Below are 27,728 nucleotides of genomic sequence, written 5' to 3' on the forward strand. Positions count from 1 at the left end.
TGTGTGAACCGAAGAGAGCGGCGGCAGGCTTATGCGTTTGTTCGGGTTTTCCACGGTGAACTTTGAAATATTTCTGCCGACAATGCGAAACTGAGGGCAGACCGGCTAATGCGGAATATTCGTCCAATGCGAATTTTGATAAGTCATCCCTCTGAGTTATTCTCGCGGGTGGTTGGAGGAGGGCGGGGAAAAGGGAGATCGTGCTGTATGGGTGTTGGAAGAATGGTCCGATTTACCTTGAATACGTGGGCACAGGATTTATCGAGAAGAGCAACGAGAATAGAGGAAGCAATGGGAATGGAGCACGATACATTAAATAGGAAGCGATGATTAAGAAAAATATTTCATTCGCGCATAACAGGGTATACTGTACTGCGTTAGTTTCCTCTTGTAGTTTAACGGAGTTTATGCTATTCATCGCTTTGTAATTGCTCGACCGCACGCGGGCGCGCCCACACCCTCAACGAGCTGCCCAACCGCATTGGGGAAGATTCTATATCATTCCAAATCTCATCCAGAAGTAATTTCAATCAGAGCAAAATCAATCCACTTATTCCCTTTTGTCACTGATCGTGAGTCGGCCGTGGGCGCAGCTTTCGCTCGTCAAAATTTCTTCATTCCAATCATTCAGTTTCGTCGGATCACTCGGTAGTAGAAAAAGTACGTCCTCGTTACATTCGGAATATAAATATTCCAGATTCAGCACACTTTTCGATAATATTTCTTCATCATTTCGCTAATCGACGCGATAAACACTGGAAAGTTGATGCGAAAGGATTTGACTTTTCGCCCCGAGGAAATCGTAGCTTCTTGCAAACCTCCAGCTCCCACAGTTATCTTACTCCGGATTGAGTATTTTCGTTTGATCTGAGTCGGACAAGTGGAATCATTCCATGTAGGAAAAAAAATAAGAATGAAAAATCGAAGTACCACGAGCCAAGACATATTTGTCGTCGAAAATGCGAAATCGTCGGTGTTTCAAGAGCTCCTGAAATATGTATAAGTTGTTAAAACCAAACCTATATAATATATAGAGAAATGAAAAAGCATGCGGAGTAGACGAATATCCCGAGGATGCTCGCGAGCGGATATTGAACTTTTTATGAGAGATAGTAAATTTGGTGCAGCAAACGTAAAACTTGGTTCCCTCGAAACCGGTCTTGGGTCAATATATTTGACCCAATTATTATAGAGCGGTCGGGAAGAAGGTCGAAAACGTTGGGGAAGCCTGCGGATTCTACGCTGCATGATTACCGGATTAATAGCAAGAGGATGCTCAAGGCAAACATTTTTGTTCTCGACAAATATGCCCACTTTTACGAAAAATGGTAATGGAACTTGTCTAACTACACCGTCCGCATATATACGTAGAGTATAGCAATAAATGATGAGTGAGTAGTAAACGAAAACGCGCGAGTAGCGTTGAAGATAAAAAAACGAAATAGCGAAAGAGAGAGAGAGAGAGAGAGAGTCGAAAGCGTCGAAGTAAAGGTTAAACGGTTTTCGAATGGTGTTGAATAATAGGATGATTACGGTCGATGTAGTGGTGCGCGCGGTATTCAGTGGAAAGAAGAGCGGAACGTTTTTCCGACAATGAAGAGCGAGAACTACTTTAAAGGTGGGAACAGCGTTGAACGCTCAACTCGGCGCAAGTGACTATTTAAAGTTCGGTCGATCGGGAGCGCTGTTAATTCATTTTCGCTTCTAACACGGGGCTACGTGCGAGCAATTATAGTTTCTTCTTCGTTCGATAAACAGTGCGCGCCTTCACATTTTCCCGTCTATCAATAATTGCTCCGAGTACAGCAGAGCGGTAATGAAGGGCGGGAACATGGTCAATTGTACGAGAGGAAAGTGTTAACCGTGGCTCAATGAAAAAATCCAATAGTTGAAGGACCGATAGAAATTTCAAGAAACAATGGCTTCGAGAGCTCTCCTTGTGCTCTCGGCGATGTTGTCGTTGCTCCTCCCGGAGCCGAGACCCGAGAAAAAAGATGATCCGTCCCGAACGAGATCCTTGATGAGCGCCAACGACCCCACATTTTTCTCGATCTAATATATTCGGTCGAAGAACAAACCGAGACGAGAAGCAGCAAAAAATTGAGCAACAGCGGTTGGAATTGTCGAAGAAATGTCTCAGATGCGATCGCATTCGTTGATATCAACGAGTCAGAATCGAAGTGGCAGCGAACTATCGAAAGTTGTCAACTACGATGACGATCGCTCCTTCGACAATAGCACCTTTTATCCGTTTTATGAGACGAACAACATCTTCAATCTGAGCTTTCTCGATGGCAACACAACCAACGAGATCGACTCCTTCTACTTTTATGAAGTGAGTACGCTCTTTTTCCATTTTCATGTGATCGTTTTTATTGTCATTTTTATAGAATCTTGAGAATAATTTCTCAACAAAGAAAAAAGCATTGCTACTCAAAATCGAGGAGATTGAGGAACATTTTTAGCGAATAATTTTTACGCATCATAAGCACTTTGGGAGAGAGAACAACCTTCGGATCACTGTTCATTATTCTCGCCAATAATTATAAATTATAAGTATCGACGAAGCTGTATTTGTTAACTTTTAGTTTGCAAATGATAAGTAAACATTTGCATCTTGCTCGGGTCGATGTTTTACATACTCGCGCACGTGTATGCTAAAGCTGTACAAGTTATGAGTTTTGTACTATTTACAAGACTCTTCTATGCACCAACGAACTCATTTGTATTTTTTTTTCACTCATCATGTTTATCAACCGTGAGTTATTTTCCCGAGGGCGATATTGAATACAGCGCATATTTCGTTGTGATGCCGAATTTCTTCAGGTCAAGGGTACAGCGAAAAAGATCCCGGTCATTTGTTTTTACGCCTCTCGATTTCGTTTCCTCACATATGATTAACTGGAACGTAATCATAACTGCCCATTTTGTTAGCATTAGTTTATCAATCGCAACGACATCGTGCGATGGAACCCAAAAAACGAAAATACTACGAGTTGCTTGCGATATCAATTTTTCGATCGCACGCATGAATAATGCAATCACCGCAAAGCATCATGCGTAGCTGCGGATATGCATATTTGAAAATTGGCTAAATTAATGCACATTGAATACGCTCTTCTCAAATGGCCTGAACTAAATTTCGACATAATCATGATAGCGAAATATCGGAATAATTTTTTATTATTCATCGCTCGATCCGCGTCGTTATATCGAAAATAAAAATATTTTTTATTACTCATGGATGGGAGAGTATGGCCAAAATGAACGTTCGAGGATTTAAAGTAGTTCGGCTGTTCCATAAAGTACGGTGAACGTCCACTTTTTTTGCGGTAAATGATGGTTTAAGATACCCTGATGACGATAAGCACAGTTCCGGGGCCTCTTACGGGCCAAAATTTTGAATTATTTCATTTACAATTTTGAGTTTTTAACACGATACGCTATGAAGGAATTTACTATAATATTAATTGTGAGAAAATTGTACGGTGTTCGAGCTTCTGTTATTTCGCGAAGAAAATTTCTCACAGATTCCGTTTTTTTTTTAAAAAAACATTATCTTACAGGGCTTTCAAAAACGAAAATATGAAAAAACTTTACTTTCTGACCTGTCGAAAGCGGATGTCAGTCAGTACGTTGGACTGCTGGTAACGGCTGATTGAACTTCGGGCAAATTCGGGAATCAGGGGAATTTCAACAAATTCATTTTTCAGATTGATTCACGTGCTTTCATTCGTTTAGTAGTTTCGCTTTTTTTTAATGAATTGACAATTTCTTTTTCTCAGTATCATTACACCGATATGAAATTGCTTTCGCGCGATAAAAATGCTCCCTAGGTTATGCGTATTTCAAGTGTCACCGGTACCAACTCGATCATCACGATAGTCAAATCAAGTTGAAGTGTAAATTTTATCTTTTACGATATTTTTCAAGCATTCTATCACATTCTTATATGATAAAAATATTCTCAATGTAAGTGTTTATTAATTTTATTAATAATTTAGACTTAAAATTAATCAACATGAAATAGTTGTAAACTTGACTAGTCATAGAACGGCCAAACTACTTTTAGTGAAATTTTTATCAACGAGCTTCCAACGCCATTTCTTTAACAATATTGGTTCCTGCATCCTTGTTGTATGACTTTTGTGAATGAATATCTCAGAGGCATGAATAAATGAAAAATGATCTAATCGCGATGTTCCGCGTGCAACGAAGCTCGTAGCAGACCGGAATCTGAACCTTTTGCTCTCATCTCAATACGGGCATATCTATTAGCAACGAAAAATGACAGCTCGATCTATAAAGGCGTTATGAAACGGAGGATATTAAGGAAGTTCAAGCTAGGATACCATACGAAAAATAAATTCGATTTTATTATTCCAAATTAATGAATTGAAAATCGGTGTGAATCTTCTTGAGCGGCGCTCAATTATGTGAGGTAAATTTGGAGAGGTGCTTCACCGTCTGGCAATCGAGATATTTATTGTTGAAAATGACATGGGCTCCTATGGAAGCTTTCAAAAAATTGCAAACTTCAACAATGAATATCTCAATTTCGAGACGGTGAATCTTCTGCACATTCCTTCAGAAGTTCGATACTGTCTTAAGCTTGCTGTTGAGAAAATTTGATTGTGCAAAATTGGAAAATAAGTTTTCCATAAGATACGCTTGAACCTCCTTAATCAAATTCTTATTGGATTGAATTGTTAAACCGCATGATAGTGCAGTGCGTATTGATCATTTGCCCATTGTCGACTCGTTGTTTCTCCAAAGCGGATCTCATCCGACTGGATCAATTATTCGTTGTACAGAAATACTCATATATACAACGATCTTCCAGTCAATTTTATTTTTTGAAGCGGGCCGCTGAGCGTTCCTCATTAATTGTTGCCGGCGCCCGAGCGGCCATCGCTGCCTCGATAATCGGACCGTCTATCGGAGCAAACTCGACCGTTTTATGGCATACGAGGATCGAAATAGTTGGAGCAACGCAGCAGCGGTAGTAATACTCGTTAGCGCGGAAAGCACGCTGCATAAAAAATAGTAAAAAAAAACACGAGTGCGGAATATCGTAGGCGTGTACGTTGTTCCGAGCTCATTTTTTAACCTCTCACATCATTCTCGTTCTCCCTTTTCCTTCGGTTTGCTTTTCATGCGAATCTGCCGGCGCTATATCGGCAATATGTAACTCGAGCAGGACGGGCGGGCGCGTGCGCTCCTTCAAACTTACCTCGTTAACGAGATCTCACCGTTAATCATTCTGTAGAGCGGTTCGATCGAAGGGTCGCGACGTGCTGGTGACTCCTGTGGACCTGGAACAATCAATTGTTTCCTTGTTCGCAAGAGTTACTACCGTGAAAACCAGTCTTCCTCCTGCTCTCATTACGCTCCATTATCCAAAATGATTACATATTATCACATTCGGGCTGGGCGTAAATCATTCGATAATAATCGTTCCAACGCGTCTATGTCTGCGGTTAGGTCGCTGCAATTTCGATTACATCCGAAATTCTCGCGCGAGTCTTTTCGTTAAAGCAGGCACAGTCCCGGGGTGCGTATATGAAAAAGTTGGACAGTTCGAAGGCACCTCGAATTTTTATGATTGCTCTCTGACGATTCCAATTGAACGTGCCAATTGGGAGCCGTCGTGTACGCAATCTCAACGCAAGGTTTCGGGAAGTAAATGAGAGTTTGTTCGCAATTGCTTGCGCACACTAGCAGTCGCGTCAAACGAACCAAATGTTGGAATAATTGGTGCTAAAATTTGAGGCCACTCGCATCCGGACTCATTAGCGTCTCGCATATTTCATTTGGAATAATATTTCGTTTCTCCATAGTAACTGCCAAATAAACCAGCTCTGCTGTCGCAGCAGAGCTGAAACATTCGCTCGTACTTGTAAAACGAAGATGACACGAGTGCGACAACACTGCGTCAATCTAAATATATATTGGAGACTCGAGGGTGAAACGAGCCAACGGTGTTTCGAATTGTTAATTGATACAAATCGTGATTAACATGATCAACATTGGCAATCTCGCATAATCGATGCGTACAGAGCTCGCGGGCGATAGTTCGTTGAAAGCGAATGACGAATGGCTTTGAGGTTGTCTCGCGCACAGATGAAATAATCATTCGCTTCAAATAAGTTGCTAGTTTCGAAGAGCTCTTGAATTATTCCCTCATCATTCGACGCGGTTACATCGGATTGTATGAAAAAACCGAATCATTTGGAATTCGCCCTGTCCATTCAGTGGTATCCAGCATCCGGTTCGCCGACGCATTTCTTTCACGCCGAGGGATAACGCGTAATTGCGGATATACGAGTGCACGAATATTCGTATGTATTATTCAATGCTCCGAAATTAAACTCGATCATACCGATAGTGCATATATTTTATTTTTCTATAAAGTTCTACTTTACAATTGAAATATAAAAACTTGGCGTCTATATGAAATTCGCCGGAGCTGTAAACTCGTTCGTTGGTCATTCATTTTGTGTACGTGCGTACGAAGTCGCGGTCGTTGTGCAACCTGTAAACAGAAATGGACACGTAAAAAACAAAGTGGCAATAACGAGTTATCGTGCTTCGATGCGCGTCCGTGCGTATAACAAAGCTCGAGCGATTCGTGCCCGCCGAAACGTTGACCCGTATCACTTACACTGTTTTCAGGCCTTTCGTCCCGACTTTATCCCCCGATCTCCTCATCTGGTTAGGTAATTTTATTGCGTTCTTCAGAGAAACGAAATCCGTATTATCTCCATCTTAATGGGTGTCGTGCGTGGGAATGATGGCATGTTGAAAAAAATCGTGCCGCTAATAAAGTTTGGTTGATTGCGATCTCTACTAGTTTAACGATCGTCATATATGTCTCGGTGGATTTACGCGACTGCGATAACAATATTGATAACAAAGTCATGTATTTGTAGATATTTGAGATGTCGACTGTCTCTTGTTGCCTACGTTTGCTTCCGCTCGGTTGTCTCGTCCGCTTCGTCGTTGTTTATTAATTTTGGTTTTGCTGTGAAAGGAGGATGTTGGTAATGTCCAGACTGAGTGAAGCGACGGAACTCGAGAGTTTAAATTTCAAGATAGAAAAAAGCTTCAATTCATAATTTTTAACTCACTCTCATTGAAAAAAAAGACATTTTTTTTCAAATTTTCTTATTGATTTAAAAATAAAACTTTCAATAATTTTAGTGCATTCAAAATCATAAACTGAAACTTTCTTCTCACGTGAAATGATGTTATCCTAAACCCCATAATCTCTTTTTACCTACAGGGCAATTATTCGCAGGGTAAAAGCAATATATAAATTATATACTAAGCTCCACTGGAATAGAAAGTCCGTTCTCGAATTATATATGATTAGATTCAACTTAGTTGCTCGTATTCAAAGTCTGATAATGGCTTACCCATTAGGTTTATGATAAAATTACATCAAAGCTTTTTTGTAGAGAACCCAATTTCCTATACAAACATGTCAATTGAAATTGTGGAAAAAAATTTCTCACGTGTTATTTATATGGAAGAACGAAAATCCGTAGAGCGTCTCGTAGAATCAAAATATGGAGTTATTCCCTCGCAGGATAATTTTTGTTTATCTCCTAGAAACTGTTGAGTTGATAGGACCGGAAAAAAAATAAAAAAGGTTTTTTTAGACCACCCTTATGCTTATATGAGTAACTTTTTTTTTTCAAATTCGTTTGAGGATATCAATAACGTGAATAACGTGAAAAATAACAGTGAATTAGAGGTTGGAATGCTCCGAGATAAAACGAAATTTAATGAGATTGGATAAATGGGAGAGTACGTGAGTCAATGCGTTATTTTCGAAAGAACCATTTTTATTTGGGTGAAGGAATGAGGGAACGAATGAGTGAACTTCCTTAATATATGAAGTGTGCACGCAGCATCTCTGCTAAGGAGGTTCGTAACGAGTATTCTCGCGCCAACAACGGCCCTCAGGGAATGCGATCCACTTCCTGATCTGTTCTCTTGAATTTATCGTTCACACTCCGATGTGACTTTCCAAAGTCACATTTCTAACTCTCACCACTCGGGCTCGATATCGATCCTGTTGGCTTTGATCCCCACGAAATACGCACGGAGCCGCAGAAGCCTGGAGCTACCATTCTCATCAGCAGGTCGGTATGGTACAGGCGTCTGTTCCATTTTCGCGCCTCCATCCAATTACATTAATTGCATATTAAGAACTGTCACGCGCCTGTCAATCAAATGGATACTTCATTGATCGAATGAAAATTCGACGCGGAATTGTGGATAGCTTCGGTGAATAATCTCAACGTCCGCGAATTTGGAATTGGTTAAACATAGTAGACAGACGGAGAGAAACTAATTGAAGTAAAAAATATTTCTAAGAGACTAAAAACTGAAGTGAACTCTCCTGTATACTGACGACGAGCATGGAATTAAGTCACGCACCCGCCTTATGGGAAGTGACGAGGAGTCGGCGAAGGTACGGCGAGGAAACCAGCAATGGAAAACGAGCAACAACTAGCGAGGACTTCTCTTTGGCAACCAGTATGTGTGCGAGAAGGCAGAGAGAAACAGGTTGTCCGCTTCTTTTTTTTCATCACAAATTCCCTTGACGCGCGCTTCGCGAACTCGAGCAACTCGTGCAGCTTTTTTTTGATAAAAAATATCTTGGTGGTCGGCACGATGCTCGCGCACTTGTTACAGAACGTATATGACGAAACGCTCCTTTCCCAAACCGTTTCTTATATACCAACGTTTTCCGCACTCTCGTTCGCTTATACCTTTTTCCAACATGAAACATAAGTCGCCGTGCTTTTCCGCAAACTCGTCCTTGCTGGGATCGCCAACAGAGCGATTAACGAGGTGTGCCGTGAACGCCGCCCAATCGCACTCTCGTCTTATCGCTCAATGCGAGTACATTTTGCGTCCGTTGATCGATGCGACGGATAAAAGACCGGTCAACCGGTCAACCATCCCAATAATTTGAAATTCAATGATCATTTTTACCAACTGTAGTATTAGGTGCGAGCACGTATCACGCCCCTTTTATTCACTTATTTATCCTTTTTTGTCATTCTCTTGACTCGGGCGGCCGAATCGTCTTCGGGACTCCATGCGTATATGAAAGGCACGTATACGCGAGGGGAAGATTTACCCTTGAGTAATTTTAGGAAGGAAAATTTATGACGTTTTCCTTACGTCAGCAAAATTTCGTGTTACATCAGTCGCCCTCGATCGCGTGTATACCGCTTCGTCGCCGCGCCTTACACCGTTCACTCGTCGATCAAGCTATGATATATACCTTCATCACGGATTCTATCACCGAACGAGAAATAATGAAAAAGCGATTGCGATAGTTACCCATGCGTCAGGGCGCGATGAATGAACACGCGGAATTCTCCTCTCTGCTTCCTTCTATACACATCGTCGTAGCTTTCTCCTTGAGACTTTTGCTCGTGCATCGCTCATTTTCTCAATTATACACTGAGAAAAAAATTTGATTGGTTCAAAGAAGAATTCATGGCCAACTGCGAAATATCATCGATGAGACTATTTTATTTGTTTATTCACCCCACCGATAATCGCGTTTAGTATCCAATCAGTAATTGAAATTCGAACAAGCATGTATTTTGTTGTATCAAATTTTTTTCGATTCAAATCAATTCAGTTTGATAAAGACATTTTTTTCTCACTGCACAACGATACGACGTTGAATTTTGCAACGTTGGAGTCCAATGAAATGAAGGAAAAAAACAACATTTGTTATTCGCACCAATTTTTTATTTCACGAAGTTTCGGTGCAGGTTGAAAAACTAAGAATTGCAAATTCGGCAGGGAACGAAATTGGAGAATTACTGGAGGGTTTTTAAAGATTATTTCGTTTGACCCCAACGTTGCAAACTTCAGCGTCATACAACGATCTATTCTTGTAAGATTACTGAGAGTCCTATAAATTTTCAAGGCTTTTTAAATCGTCGCAGAGGTTTTAATTAAGTTTTATCTCGAATCATGCATAATACTCAAAGTCACTCAAACTTCGCCGATTCATATATACATAACACTCGCCACGTCACATGCAATGCAGCAACGTATTTTATTTTCATATTTTTCAAAATCTCCGTTATAAAAGTGCAATTTCCTTGTTTTCGGACGCATTTATAAGAAAAATAGAAATAGTATGTGCGCCAGGAACGCTCACACGAGGCGACGAGACACAGAAGAATTGGCATGCTCGGGAAAAGTGGATTGGCCCGCGCATGAAAACAATGCATCGTCGTTGTGCGTCCATCGTCGCTTTGCGAAACTCGCGAAATACGGACACGAATATCGAATTGTAAGCGTACCCGTGGATTGAATGGTAAAATGACGAGGCTCGAGGGGTGTGAATGCAAATCATGACGAGCAAAGATGTTAGTAAACCTCGATGTACACCGTTGTCAAAACCTTTTAGCGTGATTATACGGTAGTGCTCGAAAAAATATGCTTTGTGCGACACAGGACCCAGAGAAACTGGCCAAATTTGATGAAAAGAAAACAAGAAATATTTTGCAACGATTCAACAAATACACGAAAGAAAATTCTGTGTTCATTTTTCGAAAGATTTTACGGGCAAATTCTCTCCGTGTATATTTTTTGGCCTACCGCGGGCTAGACCAAAATGTTTTTCTATTCCTGTTTTTTCTTCTTCTCGTGCTTTTTCTGAATCGAGGAAAAAATATACTCGAAAATGTGATGTTATATATCTATCGGAGAATGACAAAGAAATAAATATCACAATCACGCAATTTATTCAATTTTTTATATCAGTTTTATAAATTCGTCGCTTCTGAAGATATTATAATGAAATTTATTGAATTACAATTTAATAAACAAACTCAATTGAACATTTTATTTCTTTATGAAGCGTAGTGATCTCGACGCTTGTTCGATCCGTTCTCGAACATGTTTTGATTTCACTCGAGCGTTCTTTTTTTACCGTTGCTTAGCAACGCAATGTCCTTGCCCTCAGAATCTCGCTCGACGCTTCATTCAATTGTTTTTCTTATCAAACGATACTTATTATACATACTACGACACATCGAATAAACGGATATTTTTTCCTTTAGCGAAGCGGTTTTGGAATGTGACAAACCTATCATTGGATATCGAGAATTCGAGTTATCGGTCGGCAGATTACGAAACATGAGTACAAAAAAAAATACGACTACGATAAGGAATGAACAATAAATATTCAATATAATAGTCTAATAAACGAGTAAATGCTTATAGTAAAATCTTCGCATGATTTCCAGACTCCAGCCTTCTTCCGAAAGAACAGACGCATTTCGCAGGTGACTTAAATATAGCGAAGAAATCGCTCGAATAACAATGATAGAAGAGAGAAATGATGTTCCTTCGATATTTTCTACCTCACAGAAAAGCGGAACATTTATTACGTGGGAGCAGTGCGAGGGAGGCGAGAGCAATTGAAAAAAAGACATTCGGAAAAAGTCACGATCGAGAGTTTACGTACGCGCGTGGCAGAAAAAAATGATAAGAAGAATGAATAGTTTATTCGATCCGAGAATTTATTCCATTCGTCATGGGATGGTACGCCGTACTTGTTATTCGCAAGTATACAGGAGGTAATATCAGTCTTGATCATTAAAGCACGCATGAAGCTATTTCATTGCTTTTTAATCGTACGAGGAGGTTCTGTCATTGGTCGAATGTGCTGTCAAACGCGTTCGATGGGTGCATCAGCGGATCTTTCAAATGATGAAAGTCGACGAAGCCTGAATCGTCGGTATATCATCGGTGACGTTGCTGGGAGTTGTTCGAAGTAGCAGGAGCTGGGATCTTCGGACCCGTCGGAAATCTTGATACGTGAGTTGCGTGAGGAAGGAAACCGTCAACGAGTGCTCTTCGAGCTCTCTTCTAACTGCGGATTTGCGATAGCTCGACGCTATTATAAATAAAGTGGAAAAAACTCGACGAAGAAATGGATTCGAATTAAAACGTGCACAGTACGAGAGTCGAGTGAACGGCAAAAAAGTTTAAAAAAAAACAAAAGAAAAATAAAATGTGATGACGCGAATCCCCGAGGCCCCGAGGTGACCGACGAACGCTATTTCTTCCTAGTTTTCTATGCAATGAAGACCGGGAGATACGAGGATTTTCTGCACAGTCTCCTCTCTATTCTGCTATTTCTGCACTCAGGCAGAAAAATATGTGCGTTTGTATGCCGGCCTGGCAAGAGAACGATGCGGATGAGCTGATCGTGGCCAAATCATGCATCTCAACAAACCCAAAGTGCTTTTGTAAAATAAAAAAAGGAAACGTTGCGCATGACCAATCTCGAATGATCTTCGGGGCAGTCGGGTGTCCTCTCGGACTCATATCTCCCTTTCTAATCACGAGATGACAGCGTGGTGTGAAAAATCACGAAGGAATCTTCTCAAACACTTTCCTTTGTCATCGACTGCCTTCACTTGATTATCGTTTTCATTTTAGTGATCACATTGACCGGGCGAACCTTCGAATGAGGTACAAAGCAGCAAAACTCACCGCAATCGCTGAATGCCCGAGAGAATCTCTTTTATTATAATATTTTGATTGCCACTTTCGACTTAATATTTTGTTCATCATCACAAAAGTTTCAACAAATAAAAACTTTTGCAAGACCCATCCGCAGATTCGTGTTTATCGGATCTGCGTATCACGGTCCGAGAATGAAATTTTTAACGAGATTCCTGGTTGTCCAGTCGAGTTAGATACGAGAACTTGATGTTATTCAAAACTCGTTATATTATGTAATTTGTAAGTTTAGAACGTGACGAATTGGACTACACGAAGAGAATACAACAAAGTTGTATCACACGACATTTGCTTACCGTCCTTCAAACCCATGCACATGCATCGACCTTAAAATAAAACTCAATTAAAGCGAGCACGGCGAGCGACGCATATCCCGTAAAACACTATAGTTCGAAATTCAATTACCAACTTGTAATGAGTTGCGAACTTACCACTTATCAGAAAGTAAGATTGTTACAAATATTTTCCGCCACCGTGTGATCGACATACAACTCCTCAAACTTAAAGGGGCACTCCTTTTGGTGGACACTTCCATATTTGCTATACGTATGGGAATGTGGGGCAAAGCGGACACACGGGGCGAAGTGGGCACTTGAAAAATTGTACATTTTGGGGCAAAGTGGGCACTTCCAAAAGTGAAGAAAAAAGTAATTTTCAACATTTTTTTTTTCAACTCAGATTCTGGTTCCATAACCACTTCTACAAGTTTTTATGTGTTATTGCTCAATTAATTTGGGATAATGAATGAAAAACTTGGAAAATCTTAAATATAAAAATTGAAAATTTGCTGTAACGGGATAGCCTTACCCCCCCTGGCACGATTTCTGGTTTGACAGAAGTCTGTCAAAGGGCTACGGACGGAGCGCTCTCGCGTCAGCGGAGCACCGCCCGTACGACAATAAGGCTCCCAACCTTTCCTTCATCCTCCTCCTTATATCTACCAAAATTGTACAAAAACAAAGTTATAACGGAGCCTATCATTCCTCGATAACGAGAAGATTGCTTCTCGCAGTACGCTTTAGCGAGGCTATAAGCTCGATTGCGTAGCGAGAAAGCAATGTAGAGCATTAGATGCTCCTATACCGGACGAAAGTATGCGTTCTTGAAGGTCGAGTTCGAGCCAAGCTCCTCGAATTGCAAGATGGGGAAGTCGGAAGGCTTTACCCGCTCTTGGCAAAAATCCGCCGGTCAGTGCACGAACCTGCACACTGACACTTCTCCTACGTGAAAGAAGAGGATCTAAAAAATCCTAAGTTCCGATATTTGGGAATTGACCACCTCCCGAATATCGAAACGTTTCATTACTTTTTTTGTAAAATTTGTAATTTTACGAAATGGTTATTTTATTTGTATTAATTACAAAAATCGCATCGGTAACTGACGTCATCATCGTCGACACCTGCGCATGACGAAAAATTAGCGGGCTTCTTCGGTTTTCTCGATTTTGTTGATTTTTTTTATTGTAAAAGAAAATTTCGCGTGCGACCGGCGAGTTAATTTTTTTTTTCATTAATTTTTGTACGAGATAGTCAAGAAAGAAATGGGATAAAGATAGTTTTCTGTGAAAGAAAGATATTTAGAGTTGAGAGCTAAGTTTCTGATGAGGGAAGGAAAAATGGGTCCAATGGCAAAAAATTTGGAATTTTTAATCGAAAGTGAGATTGGATCGGGGCTGCGTTCTCGTCCTTGCAGTGTTTGATTTCTCATTTTCTTTCAATATTCTTCAGGTGACGCGATGCAGTGATTTCGTAACATTTTGAACAGTGTGCGGATGATGTTTATTCTTAAAACTAATTTTCAAATCAACTACGCACATGAAAAAGTACAATTCATATTTTGAGACGGGTGATTACTATGTGAGTTGCGTTTTGCCAAATGGAGGTAAGCGCGAACATTCACAATTTTAATAACTTCCTCTTTCCAAAATTTCATTATAAAAAAAAGGGGGCAAAGTGGGCATAAAAATTTTTCCTCACAACGAAGTGCCCACATTGCCCCGTTTTCATTTTTTTTTTTTCAGAAATTCAAATTTCTTCCAATTTGATTGTACATGTGTGAAAATTAGTTTAAATTGTCATTTGAGCATTTTTTTTTCTCGGACCACTTTGCCCCATAATTTTTTTTTTTAAGAATATGGAAAATAAGCATGGGAATTCAGTTTTTGGACACAACAGTAGACGAAAGACCATATGTAAACTGATACATGTAGGGTGCCCACTTTGCCCCACATTCCCTTATATCGGATTGAACAGGAATTCTGCTAATTTCACGAATGAACAATTCCAGATTTTCTTTTCTTACGATAGTTCACCGCTCGCGTTCAACACTCACCTGCCATGACACGCGTTTGTTGCGTTTTTTGTGTTATAATATATAAACATAATACATATGGACGCTTGTGCGCTCGGAGTCGAGCAATTCATCGTATACCCTCAAAATAAAAACGGTTCAAAAAATTCAAGACTCAATTATTCACATATTAATGAATTTATCGATCGATCATATTGACATGCACGCGAATGTCGATATGAAAAAGGGGCTTCCTGAATAATTTCATTTTTGACGTTTGAAAAAACTGGCAATACGTGGTTTTTCAATTAGATCTGAAAAATACTTTTATACGATGAAAAACAATATAAACCGCTCTCAAGCTTTCTGGGTAGTGCGACGGAGGATTTGCCACTGCTTATTATTAATCATGCGAAGTTTCAACTAATGTTTCCGCGAGACTAAAACTGACGGGGGTCCCGATATGCTTCTACGAAAAGAACACTCATCGACATTCTAAGTGAGCTACGCTCGATCAATGAGAATCATCACGAAGATGAAGGGAAGCTTGTTATGCCCGATGAACGTGGAATTGCAGTGAAACCCATGGGCACTATTGAAATATACTACATACAATTTGAAAAGATACACGCGAATCGACTCGAAAACTGAAAATTCCAGATTCGAAGGTTGAAATTTCGAAATATGGCGTAGAAAAATGATTATCCAGCAGGGCCGAATTAGAGTTAATTTTCGCAGAAATAGTCATAGAAACGAGAAGCTCGTTTACGTAGAGGAGAGTGGGATAATATCTTAAATTCATATTCTGAAATCCTCACTTTCGCGCACTTCAACTCATGCGACAATCCTATCGATGTTTAATGCAATCATATTGTTCGAGACGTAAAATGATATATTTTCTTCGAGGTAGGACCGATTATAAAATTTCGGTTACATTTTGATATAATATTTGCCTATAAAATGAATTGATGAAACTGCAGAATAAGCGGTTTCGATGTTATTAAGAAAGTTAATTTAAAACCCTAGTTCTATATGAGAATCATTAACGCAGTTCAAATTTTGGCTTTTCCTACTGCGTTTTTAGTTACTCATTAACTCGTGAAACTTCGTAGTTTGAAGTAATTCCTAACGGCTTTTTGGGGGAATTCCGGACGCTGCGCTTTTACCCCATATCGATTGATTTTTTTCAAATTTCATATACCTCGTAAATAAATATGAGAGAAAACACCAAGTACGATACTGAATAAAGCAGTGGACGATGTGAAAACAAAAAAAGTTATTTTTGTTTTGAAAAATACGAAGATCCACCATTCGAAGATTGGATTATATGAATCGAGTGTGAAATTTGGACTCACAAAGTTGCACACGCGAAAACACGAGCAGGGATATGTTTGCGGAATTACTCCGGAGGTTCGGAATAAATCCGAATTTCGAAGTCTTGTTTTTTACAAAATATCTAGCAATTTTTTTATCTATTTGTTAAAATTTATATCTAAAATCGTAAACAAGATATCAAAGATTAGAATACATCGAAAATTTAGTTTGTAATTTCATCTTATAGTTCGTTATTAATCAATTTCTCTTAGGCTGTCGGAATTTCTCCAATTTCCTTTACAATATTAATATTGTGATACAATTGATACGCTTCCATTTCTACAACATAACCCACTGTTCTCGAAACGAAAATAGTTTATTAGAAAAATTGAGAAAAATTCACACTCTCGATACAAAAGATAAAGAATTTACATATCGATAGACAGATGAACCGCGGTTATAGTTGGTTGATATTCATTTCGAGGAGGTTCCGGCTCAACGCTCGTGTAGAATTGTCCAATTTATGAACTCTCTTGATTTTTCCGCCTTTCATCGCTGAGACGGAGTGTCTGTTAATCAAAAACGCAGATTCCGAAACAAATTCGAGGCGATGAAATTCATTGAAAACATCATTCACGACTAAAATTGAATTATCAGGCGCACAAATTTACGGGCGGGGTACGAGCATTCATTTTATTAAGCTCTGGAAATAGTGATTGAAAATTACATTCGGCAGGGTCGTCCAACAAAGCAGGATAACCCGAGCAATATGAGATTTGACGAAAAATCTCTTCAACATACGAACCTACCGGCGGCAGGTTCATTTGTAAACATTTGTTATCCTGATTACCGTCGAACTGGAATGCACAGATGTAAAATACAAAAATGTATATTCAAACATCGTATACGCAACATTCGGTGCATGCAGTCTCGGTAAAAAGTATCACCGGAGCAAACACGATGAGGCAGTCCAAAAAACGTGCATGGGATACATCTATCGCCCACGTGTTAAAAAAAGTAATATAAAACACGGAAAATATTGGTTCGCAAGAGCGGGAGGGGCCGCCCTATGAAAACGTAATCTTCATGAATTCTACTGAAATTTTCCGAGGCGCAGTTTATCCGACGTAAGCACACATGTTATCATTGTAGCGCATGGCGAAACGCATATGTATTTATGATATGAAAATATGCTGCGAATAGGAAAGAAGGAGCCCATCGCGGTGCGATGTGTGCTTCAATTTACAGTTGATCCAATTATCCTTTGTTTCCTCTGAGATGAGGATTTATCCTTGATGAGCGTGAATATGTATTTAGGGCAATGTGGGGCAAAGTGGCCATCCACAGGACTAGTAAGATTTTTTGTTTTTCGAGGAACTTATGTAGCTAGAATGATTGTGCATTTTGCTGATAAATATCTATTTTATATTCAATGACAAAAATCGCATTTACCGCGTGAAAAAGATTGGGCAAAACCTATATCGAAGGATTTTGGCTCATTTTTTTCCCTCCCATCCGAGGAAGGGTCTCTATGGCTTGTTTCTTTTTGTTTTATCGCATCCTGCAATGTTCTATGCGGGAACAATAAATGACAACAATTCTCGTTAAACGAGAATTGAGAATCATAGATTTTTACCGCATTTAAGGGGGTGGCCACTGCCCCGAATTTCGCTTTTTCCAAAATTCGGCAAACAATACAATGAAATCCTTTTTGGGGGCATAAAAAAAAGTAAATGGTCCTGTGCTCACCAACGAAACTCGTTAAATTCCTCAAGTGGGCCACTTAAGGAATTTAACGAGTTTTGTCGGGTAGCACATGGTCATTTACTTATTTTTATGTCCCCAAACTGATTCCACCTCCTTATTGCTCGAATTTTGAAAAAAAAAATTTTTGGGGCAAAGTGGCCACCCCCTCAAATGCGATGAAAATCGATAATTGTCACTTCTGGTTAAATAGACGTTGTAATAGACTGTTCCCGCATGGAACATTGAAGGCTGCGCGATAAACCGAAAAGAAACGAGGCATAGTAGGTACCCTCCTTCGATGGGATGAAAAAAGAATTAGTCGGAATACTTGGATAAATTTTGCCATTACCAGTGGCAAAAGCCCGTTCTTATCGAGGGCAAATCGTGGGAAAACCGCCATTATCACGAGTCCGTCGTATCGCGCAAATCTAGTGAGTAAGAAAAAAGAGATCATCAAAAAAGAAAAATTCTTGTCTGCGGCGGACGTTGCGTGTATTTTCTGCGATCAACTTTATTCGCATTCTTCCGAAAACTGAATTCGCTGCGAAACATGCCTAAAATGGGCGCACACCTTGTGTGCAGGTGTTGATGAAGATGAAGTCCATTATAAGTGCGATTTTTGTCAATCAAAATAAAATAGACATTTATCAGTAATTCGCAAAATGATTCTCCCTCTGCCTCAAATAGCTATCAATTTCTCAAAAAACATAGAATTCTCACTAATCCTGTGCCCCGCCAGAAATCGGAATTGCGTGAGTGGCCACTTTGCCCCAGAATTCAAAAATGCCCCAAAAAAGTGGGTGGCCACTTTGCCCCATGTTCCCCTATAATCCATCCTATACGAAAGTGCCCCGGTGTATCGCTCGCCGTTGCGTCTCTGCTTTTTTCACTTCGTTCAACGTAAAAAATCCCATATTCCTTGCTTTGGTGTACAGGAATGCTATCAAGTGGAAGTTTACAGTCGAGGAACTCGACGGAACACTCGCGTGCTTTGCTCATGGTGAGGCATGTACGGCGATATATGCGTAACTCCAGAGTTGTATATGCCGTCAATTTTGTCTTTGATATGGCATTAGCCCGAGAGCTTGCAGCGAGCCATGGAGCTGACAATGTCTAGAAAAACCACTGCACTTTCGAGGGATAGAAAATAGAGCAATCTGTTACAATATCATTTGTTTTCTACATTATTTCTATATATACCGAGAAATTTTATTTTTGGCTATTAGTCGAGCAATTTGACAGTTATCAATTCTGCCAGTCTTGGATAATTCCATGAACCATATTTCCGTAGATATTGTAAATATTATACATTTTTGCGCAGCTTTTGTATCGTTGTCTCGAAATATTATGAGAGGAAGAAAGCTTGAGGCAGAGCTGGGTCATCCTACCGTGATATTCTAGTTTCAAATATATTAGCGCGATAAGTGGTAGATTTTTCATTCTATCCCCCGTTCCACGGCTCATTAACGATGCTTCATTCGCGAGTACAAACTCATACGGGGGAAGGTGGGAGTGAAGCTCTCGCCTAATAGCCTCGCTCCCGCGAGGTGCAGTCACGGAGAAGCTTCCTTTCTTTTCGGTCTCGCCGTTGCGCGGGTTGCTTCGAAGCGTTTGTTCGAACACGTTTCAGCGCAGCTTGAATCTCAAATAGAAAACAAACGACACTTTTGAGCCTATCATATTTTAAGTGACATTGTCATTTGGAGCAAGTTTCTCCTCAAGTTTTAATCTACCGCGGTCAACGTTGGATGGAAGTGATAGCTTCAGTGAGATATAAATGTGCATTTGCTACTGCGATATTGCATGCATATAAAAGCAGACTGCTCTTAGCTGGCACGTTCAAATCTATCGCGTATGATCGTTAAAATGCTCGGAGGCACAATTCCACACGAACCACGACCAACGGCAATCTTTCGAATGATAAACTTATGACGTTATCGTTTAAAAAGAAAAAAAAAGAAACATCTATCGACACGAACGTGACACCGGCTTGCGTCTATTCTGCTCGATGATTTATCGGATACACCACCGCGCCCTGCATCCGCATTTCGTCCCTTCAAAGTCCTTTTTTTTCGTCCTCGTAAGCTCCGTACAAGAAAAAAATTGGTACAGTAAGACATCGAGCTCGGAAAAAATCGTCGCGTTCGAGTATTTTGGCGAATTAAGTTGGAGTTGAGCCTCCGGGTTCGAGGAACACGAGCACGTAAGACCTGCAGGCACGTGCGAAGCGACCGGTGGTCGCTCCAACTCTTCACGAAGATTTGCATATGAAAATGGAGCACGCTGCGAACCAAATCGCAATAAAAATTCAAATTGAGGAAAAAAATGGCGGAAAGAATGCCGCGGTGCCGGCTCTTTCCGAGTTCAAGAAGAAGGATTTTTCACTGGCTGATTCAGCATGAAGTGCCCGGTACGCAGTAACGCACGATCGCTATTTGATTGATTTCTTTTGCTCGCTCGTCGCGTCTCCGTCCCGCGTTCCTCGCGAAAGCAGCTCGGAAGGTAGAGCACGTACTCGATTTACGATCCGGTTGAACGCTCGAGGTGTCTGCTCCTAGTTGTCTCCGCAGCATTTGTCCATGCGTCTTATCTTGCTATTTCAAACATTTTCTTGCCCTCGTTAAATCGGCAAGAAATCTTGAATTCCTTCCTCAGGGGACACCTATGAACTGTCGAACAATTATAACACGGAGCTACGGTGTCGGATTGATGAATAAGATTCCGTTTATTATATTGATCGGTTATTCGACGACGCACTATAACATAAAATGTAAAAAAGTTGAATGTGTTAATTGACACGTGGTAACTGACTGCGGTATTCGGCACGCTCGTAACCGAGCCATATTCTCATTTTTGCCGCATCGGTAAACCCGCTCGATATATAGAGAAGACTCTATTTTTGTGGCTGTGTAGAAACAAGTAGATAAATACGCGTGAGCATATTTCGACGGTATGCCATCATCGACGGTCCATGTGAATCATTTTCTACCGTAAAATCTGTAAACTCGTTCATTTCCGGTATATTTGCGAACGGGGAAATACAAGAGGAGCACCGGTAAACATGAAATCGTAAAATGAAGGAAAAAAGCCGTGTCACTTCGAGCAGATTGCTCGCGGACCAACGATGCTGAGAAAGTCGAACGAAAATGCATGATTTTAACGGTGACTGCAACACGATAGACTTTCAAGAAGCCGTGAAAAAGCGCAAAAAATTTATTTCCTTTTTCACATTGCGAAATTGTACTGCTCTGGCTGCTCTTCCCGGGCATTCGAGGGGATAAGGATTCTTTCGATATCGCGCGGATCCACTTTGACGCGTCTATATATAATTAGACCCAACGAGTCTAACAGCTACGCGGAAGGAGGCGTGCGGGTGGTGAGCAAAAATTAGGTAACTCGATAGGTGTGTTTAAGTTGCTTCCAAGGAGTTTCGCAGCTCGAGTCTCCCGCAACGCACCACGGCGAGTGAATTCAGCTGGCTTTTATGAAATGGGAGGTTTTCGAACGCGCATAACACGAGGAGGACATAAATTTCAATTGCCAATCTCGAGAAGCAGAAGATTAGTAATTCAGACAATTTGCCATCCAGGCAGTAATTAGTAATACGAGGCGGCGTCTCGTCCCATGATCATGATGCTCCCCGAAAATAGTTCACTCCAGTTTTTTTAAAAAAGTAATAATTTCTTCGATCTCTCGTGTGTGATCTCTTCTTCGTGCTCTCGCGCCGGTTAATAAAATCTATCTATTTCGTACGGGATTTCTCACGATACACATGCTAATAAACTACCTGTTTGTCGGAAATATTCATTCTACGTATCTTCAGGTTTCGTTGATTACGAGTTTCATTAACGCGCGTTCTCTCGATTTACGGCCGAGTTTATCGGCGTCAATGAAATTCCATTATTTTATTGTCATTCCGTCTCATCTTAATTCAACTCGCGCATACTTTGAATATAATTCAATTTTCTACCGGGGCGCTTCAACGCGTGGTAACTCTCGCCGGACTCGACTTTGAAAAATCTCCGTCGCACTTCTTATTACTTATACCCTTTTAAACGTCGCTTATTAAATAATTACGAATTTCTTTGCAAACTCTTCGTGAATTCAGTACATCGCTCAAACACCTTTTTCATCTTTTTCCGCATCTCCGTTCACATATCAGGCATCCTTCGATTCCTTTGCAAACTCTTCGTGAATTCAGTACATCGGTCAAACACCTTTTTCATCTTTTTCCGCATCTCCGTTCACACATCAGGCATCCTTCGAAAAATGACACCAGTCAATAAAAATAATGGAGCTGGAGTTTGTCGGAATGAAAAATAATGTTTGAAACAAGATAAAACGATCATGAGACGAGTGTGGTCGCTTCTGTTATCGACTTTATTCACGCGGCTCTATTGTAGAGGTCTGAAGTTTGAGGTAATTTCTTGAGGTCACACACTCATACACTGGTGCAAATTTGCACTTCGACTTTTCAAAACTTTTCGTTTCATCCACGAATATATGGGATCAATCTTATAACGAAACTTTTAAGGGGTAACAATGGCTTAGTAATCGATTACGATCATTAAAAAAATTATCGAAAAACAAGTTTTATTATAGAAAAATAGCCAAATTAAAGAAAGGAATTCTGAAGTTCTAGACACTCGAAATTTTTGTGGGTGCAAATTTGCACCAGTGTGGGCTTAACAATAATTCATCACTTGACGCAATAAAATCCCAAATTCTTTTGACCCATAGTATGGGAATACTAGGGTTGTTGGGGTTCCTCAAAATACCTCGAGTAAAATTTTCCAGAAACATTAAACCCCGTGTTTTTTCTACGATCTGCTCAATTCGTTCATAAAAGTACCATTCCAAAGGTTTTATTCAATAATGAATTATCGTCATTTATTGAATATATGTATACGTGTTCGGGAACATCGAATTGGATCTATATCCATAGCGGAATTCCTGCGATTACCGCGGCGGGAGCAGCGACATAATCGCGCGGTTGTGAACCTCTGAAAGTCGATCCCATACCACGCTTGATTTATAGCTCACCGCGACAATTAAGGAACGCCCCGATTTCTTGTTACTCGTATACGGCGCGGGCTGCTCATCATCGCGGTAATAATAACCGGCGCTGCATCGCATAGATTAATTCGAACGGGTTCATAGTCAACACCAAATTTACTGTATAGCGCCGAAGACTCTTGTTGCCAAAAGTAATGAAGTACTCGGGAGAAAAAGAGGCTTATGCTTGTTTTTAATTCTCAATGAATTCAAGAGGAATTATCCATTTGTAAATTGGGTAAAAGTTTTCCGGTATTTCGGACTCTTCTCTCAAATGAAAAGTCGTTCGGTCGATACAATTTCCTGACAAATTGCTCGAATGTTAGCGCTCTAACGCGTACCTGGAAGCAATGCGCAATTTACAGACAACACACTGCACGTTCCTTCTGCATTCGCGTCGAGGGCAATATCTTCTTGTTCAAACGATTCGAACCATATATGAACCAGTGCGAGGAAGTTCCGTCAAACAAGTACTTAAAGTCCTTCGAGTAGTGATGTTTTTAGCTTCTCATAAGTAGTCACCAGCATTCTCTACAGGCGTACCCTCGTCACCCTCGATTCAAAGTTAAGGAGGGTGGATCACGAAATCAAAATAATCAGAATTTGATAAAATTTGGTGATAACATTCTTTGACATCAAGTATACAAGTGCAATTTTTTTCAAATTTTTTTACCACATGGTTATCGCATAATTGAGCGTTAAATCCGAGTTCTTATGCACGATGGCACGATGCTTATACGCGTGGACTTTAGTGTTCAATTACTCGAGAGCTATGTGGTAGAAAAATCTAAAAAAATTTATATCGTCTTATATATTTTGAAAGAATACATTTACCAAATTTTTACGAAATTCTTATCATTTTTAAATTCTTAATATTTTTAAAAGAGGATGGATCAGTCGGTATATCGCAACCGTGAGTGTGAGAGAGATAGCTGCAAATTTCGAAATCGAATTTCAACAGCACAGTTTGACCGATTAAAAAAAGGCTCTGTCAGCCTGCGCAGGGTGATGGCAAAAGTCAGCTGACAGAACCTTTTTTTAATCGGTCGAACTGTGTCGAAGAATTTCGAATTCGAAAATTCCAAGTGAGGCTAGTTGACTGATCCATACTCTTAAACGCATTTATTGCTCGCGTATTAAGAGTATGGATCAGTCGACTAACCTCACTTGGAATTTTCGAAATCGAAATTCTTTGACACAGTTTGATCGATTAAAAAAAGGCTCTGTCAGCCTACGCGGAACGATGGCAAAAATCGACTGACAGAGCCTTTTTTTAATCGGTCAAACATTGTCAAAGAATTTCGATTTCGAAATTTGCAACTATCTCTCTCGCACTCATGGTTGCGATATACCGACTGATCCATCCTCTTAACAGCGTTATGGCGCATCAATAACTTGCAAAATGATTCAAAGTGACATTGAATCTCGATGATGGAATCAAATATGAAGTATCAAATTCGCATCGTTAAAAGTCGCCTAGCTTTGATAAAGCAACGTTCAAACAAAAGGTCGATATTTGCGTCAAAATTTACATGTTTTTTTTTTAATTCTACGAAGAACAAGTGTCCATGCGTTTTGAACTCGCAGCCTCGAGTCAGGTACAATGCACGCGTATACTTAATTCCTTCTTCTCCTCTTATTTCGTTTCAGACGGAACAATTTACCGTTCTTTGGCTCCTCTTCGCTGTCATTGTAGCCGGTAACACGGCCGTTCTCGCTGGGCTTCTTCTCGGTAAGAGACGCAAGTCTCGGATGGATTTTTTCATCAAGCAGCTGGCACTCGCAGGTATGTCTTTTCCTCCGTCGCATTTATTCGCGCACCCTTCCGTTGTTGCTTCACATGGCGAGCTCGCCAACTTTTATGCTCGCGCAGCCTCATCCATTACAGGTAACTATCAGGCTCAATTATCTTGGACAAAGAACATGTCGTTTTATCCCGTTCGTGCGAGTCATTCTCAGGGGTGATCGCATTCGCTCTGGCGACGATGTAACGTCATTTCCGTGATGACAACGTCGACAGGTTAATTTAGACTTTTTCTCTCATAAAGCTGGGAGGAACAAATTTGATTGGGCTCGTGCTCCTGGGCTGGCACAAGTGGAAAAAATCTCTTCGAGCAGGGTTCAACGAGTACGCGTGTTCTGATTTCGCTATTTTTTTTAGAAGAGTTCGCTAGCCTGATGCGAGTTATTCGATAAAGGGGATGGACCCCGCGGGCCGAAATAAAAAATAGCTCTTGAGAATCGATGCGAAACTATGAGAGAAGATCGCACGCGGGGAGGGAATGCTTCTCGTGATCGGCGTATACAAATATACCGCGTAAAGGTACTTGGGACGGGGAGCTAGTCCGAGTAGGATTTTATTACAGCGGGGGACTGTTGTTAGTGGCGTTTCTCTCACTGGTGTGTGCCTCCGAAGGAAACTCGGAATCAAGCCATTCCGCAGGATTCTCATCTACAACGGGGGAACGAGAGAAAATCTCTTCTCTGCTCGAATCCTCTCTGTATAGCAGTGGACTCCGTCTGGGTGGAAACGATTTCGGTTAAGTAAGTCGGGGACACTTGGCTCGTCGGGAGTGTCTCACCACGCCGATAATCGCGTCAGTCGCCTGCTGTTGCCTCGACCGCTCCGCCCGCGTCCTACGCTCTACGCCAAGGAAAATGAAAATACTAATTCATCCTTCCGTAAAAATAAAGTGCAGCAGTAAAACGAACGCACGCGGATAGTACCAATGTATGCGGAAGGAGAAAATTTTCTTTGATGAATATGCCCGAAGCTATATGAATTAGGAGGCGATGAGACGCCGTTCGGATCCGCGCACCTCGCTTTTTTTTTCCTCACCGAATCTTCAAAATTCTGCCGATTTTTATGCGAGTCCACTTGTTACCTCTCTTGGACTCTGCAGTCCTATAATGATATGACGCTTCGTTTTTTATCGTCTGTTCACTGAATTACAAGAAATCGTAAATCGCAATAAAGGAGGATGCCGCGTTATAAAAAGAATGTCGCGCGAACACCGAGTCGTAGAAGTGATGCGAGATAAATGTTGGAAGTTGGTGGTGCGAGTTGTCGCCCGCCACCGCCGAGTTACTTGCCGGCCGAATCATATTGTGTAAGAATACATTCAACTCGTGTCGCACCTCGGTTCTATTGTCGACGGCGAGCTTGGGATTTTTTTAAGTACACACAATGGCGGTTGGATTTCTCAGCTCGATGGATTTATCGGATGCTCGCGCGCGGAAAACTGTCCTCGCTACTGTAAGATACTCGAACCGCGTCGCTCTTAACAAGTTCGTATCTCCCAATTTAGTGTTCGCTCCGCACCAAAAGAGCCCGACTATATTTACGAGAGTGGCTTTCACGGACGAACTCGGGTGATAAAAGAGTCTTAGACAAGGCGAACCGGGAGAGAGACCATTGTCCGCGGACGAGAAAGTTACTCGAGGCTTTTCGTGAAAAGGGAAGAGCGAGCTCGAGACGGCGCACACCGCGCAGTACCAGCCGGATATAAAATACAGGCGAGAAGAAGAACTCATTCTTGCTTCTTGTTTTTATATGCGGTAATACAACATCAAATCCAATGTAACGGTCCAACGGATGTGTACTCGCCTGTATGGGTACTTATTTATACTCGGCGTCCATATAAGCGCGCTTTTTTCTTCGGGTCTCGTGTCAGACACCCTCGTGAACTTGGATTCATCTCCGGATTTGAGCCCATTTTCGTTCGAGCGTCTATATGCGATATAAACTCTGACGAAACGTAAAACGACATTTTTCAGGTCGCTCGGAATCCTGATGCTCCTCGATGTGCCTTCTTTCGATGTCAATTAAGGAAGCTCACTCGAATATTATTGGAAATCGAAGGTTCCGACTTTGAGAGTTGAAATTCTGAAATATCATAGAAATATACAGCGAGCATCTATTCCTGGAATTATTATAGGATCTACCGTCTAGTTGTCGAGAAAACAAGTAACGAAAATCACATTTTTTGAAAGGGTTATACGTATAGGCTCTCATGGCAGGCACACTTCCTGTGCGACGATTCGGATTTAATGAGATAGGATCCTCCCAACTTTGAAGAGCCAAAAACGAGAATAAGAAAATAAAATGTTTTTCGATATCAATGACGTCTTGAGAAATCCTTATTGCCGGTGAAAATTGCTTGGGAATGGGAAAAGAAAAATTGAGATCAACCTGTAATAACGACACAAATGGTGGAAGGTTTGACAACACCATGAGCCAGCTGGTTTAAAATATCGATATGCATAAGCATATTAATAGAAAATGGCTGTTGTCACATTTTGCTTGACGATTTAACTACGAAAGTATTTAAACCGCTGCCATTATATTAAAAATTTATCAATCTCAACAAATAAGCAATAATTTTAATAATTGCGAGAATAAATTTTAGTCGTTTTTTTGATCATCGAAAAAACGAAGCGTTCAGTTGCTTTTTGAATCACAAGTAACGCATGATCTTCCTTAATTTTGAGAAGCTTCGATGGAATACTTTTTCGATTGAAGAGTTTTTTACATCAATTAACCCTCTCAGACCGAGACCTATTTCGCGTTGACGGAAAATGATTCCCTTTATAATTTTATCTCAAAATACTTTCTAGTTTGCGAATCCATTGTGACATTTCAGTTTTTTTGTTGGGAAATATGAATTTTTGAATGTTCGCTACGCGCAGCACCAGGTCCTTGGGGAGCAAAATGAGAAAAATTTACGAATGAATCTAGCACCGAT

The 27,728-nt window shown here is 40.6% G+C and overlaps 1 protein-coding gene and 1 long non-coding RNA gene across 7 annotated transcripts in view; one reads left to right on the plus strand and one right to left on the minus strand.

Moving 5' to 3' along the window:
• The window catches only part of CCAP-R (Crustacean cardioactive peptide receptor), a 41,923-nt gene that overhangs the window by 3,748 nt on the left and 10,447 nt on the right, over positions 1-27,728 (plus strand). For 2 of the 6 annotated variants that reach the window (XM_043420774.1, XM_043420738.1), the window contains exons 2-4: positions 698-1,328; positions 1,525-2,335; positions 24,634-24,769. In XM_043420774.1, coding sequence (XP_043276709.1) covers positions 2,132-2,335; positions 24,634-24,769 — 340 coding nt within the window. In that variant the 5' untranslated portion in view covers positions 698-1,328; positions 1,525-2,131. Of the gene's footprint in view, positions 1-697; positions 1,329-1,524; positions 2,336-19,477; positions 20,339-24,633; positions 24,770-27,728 lie in introns of those variants that run through there. The other 4 variants (XM_043420755.1, XM_043420747.1, XM_043420765.1 and 1 more) reach the window with 4 other exon arrangements.
• On the minus strand, positions 6,380-7,751 carry LOC122411739 (uncharacterized). The gene is made up of 3 exons (XR_006261205.1): positions 7,518-7,751; positions 6,665-7,024; positions 6,380-6,535 (listed from the first exon to the last, which is right to left on the minus strand). It is a non-coding gene; the product is annotated as an uncharacterized lncRNA (long non-coding RNA).

This window comes from Venturia canescens, chromosome 1 (genome assembly GCF_019457755.1).
Source record: "Venturia canescens isolate UGA chromosome 1, ASM1945775v1, whole genome shotgun sequence".
NCBI classification, from domain to species: Eukaryota; Metazoa; Arthropoda; class Insecta; order Hymenoptera; family Ichneumonidae; genus Venturia; species Venturia canescens.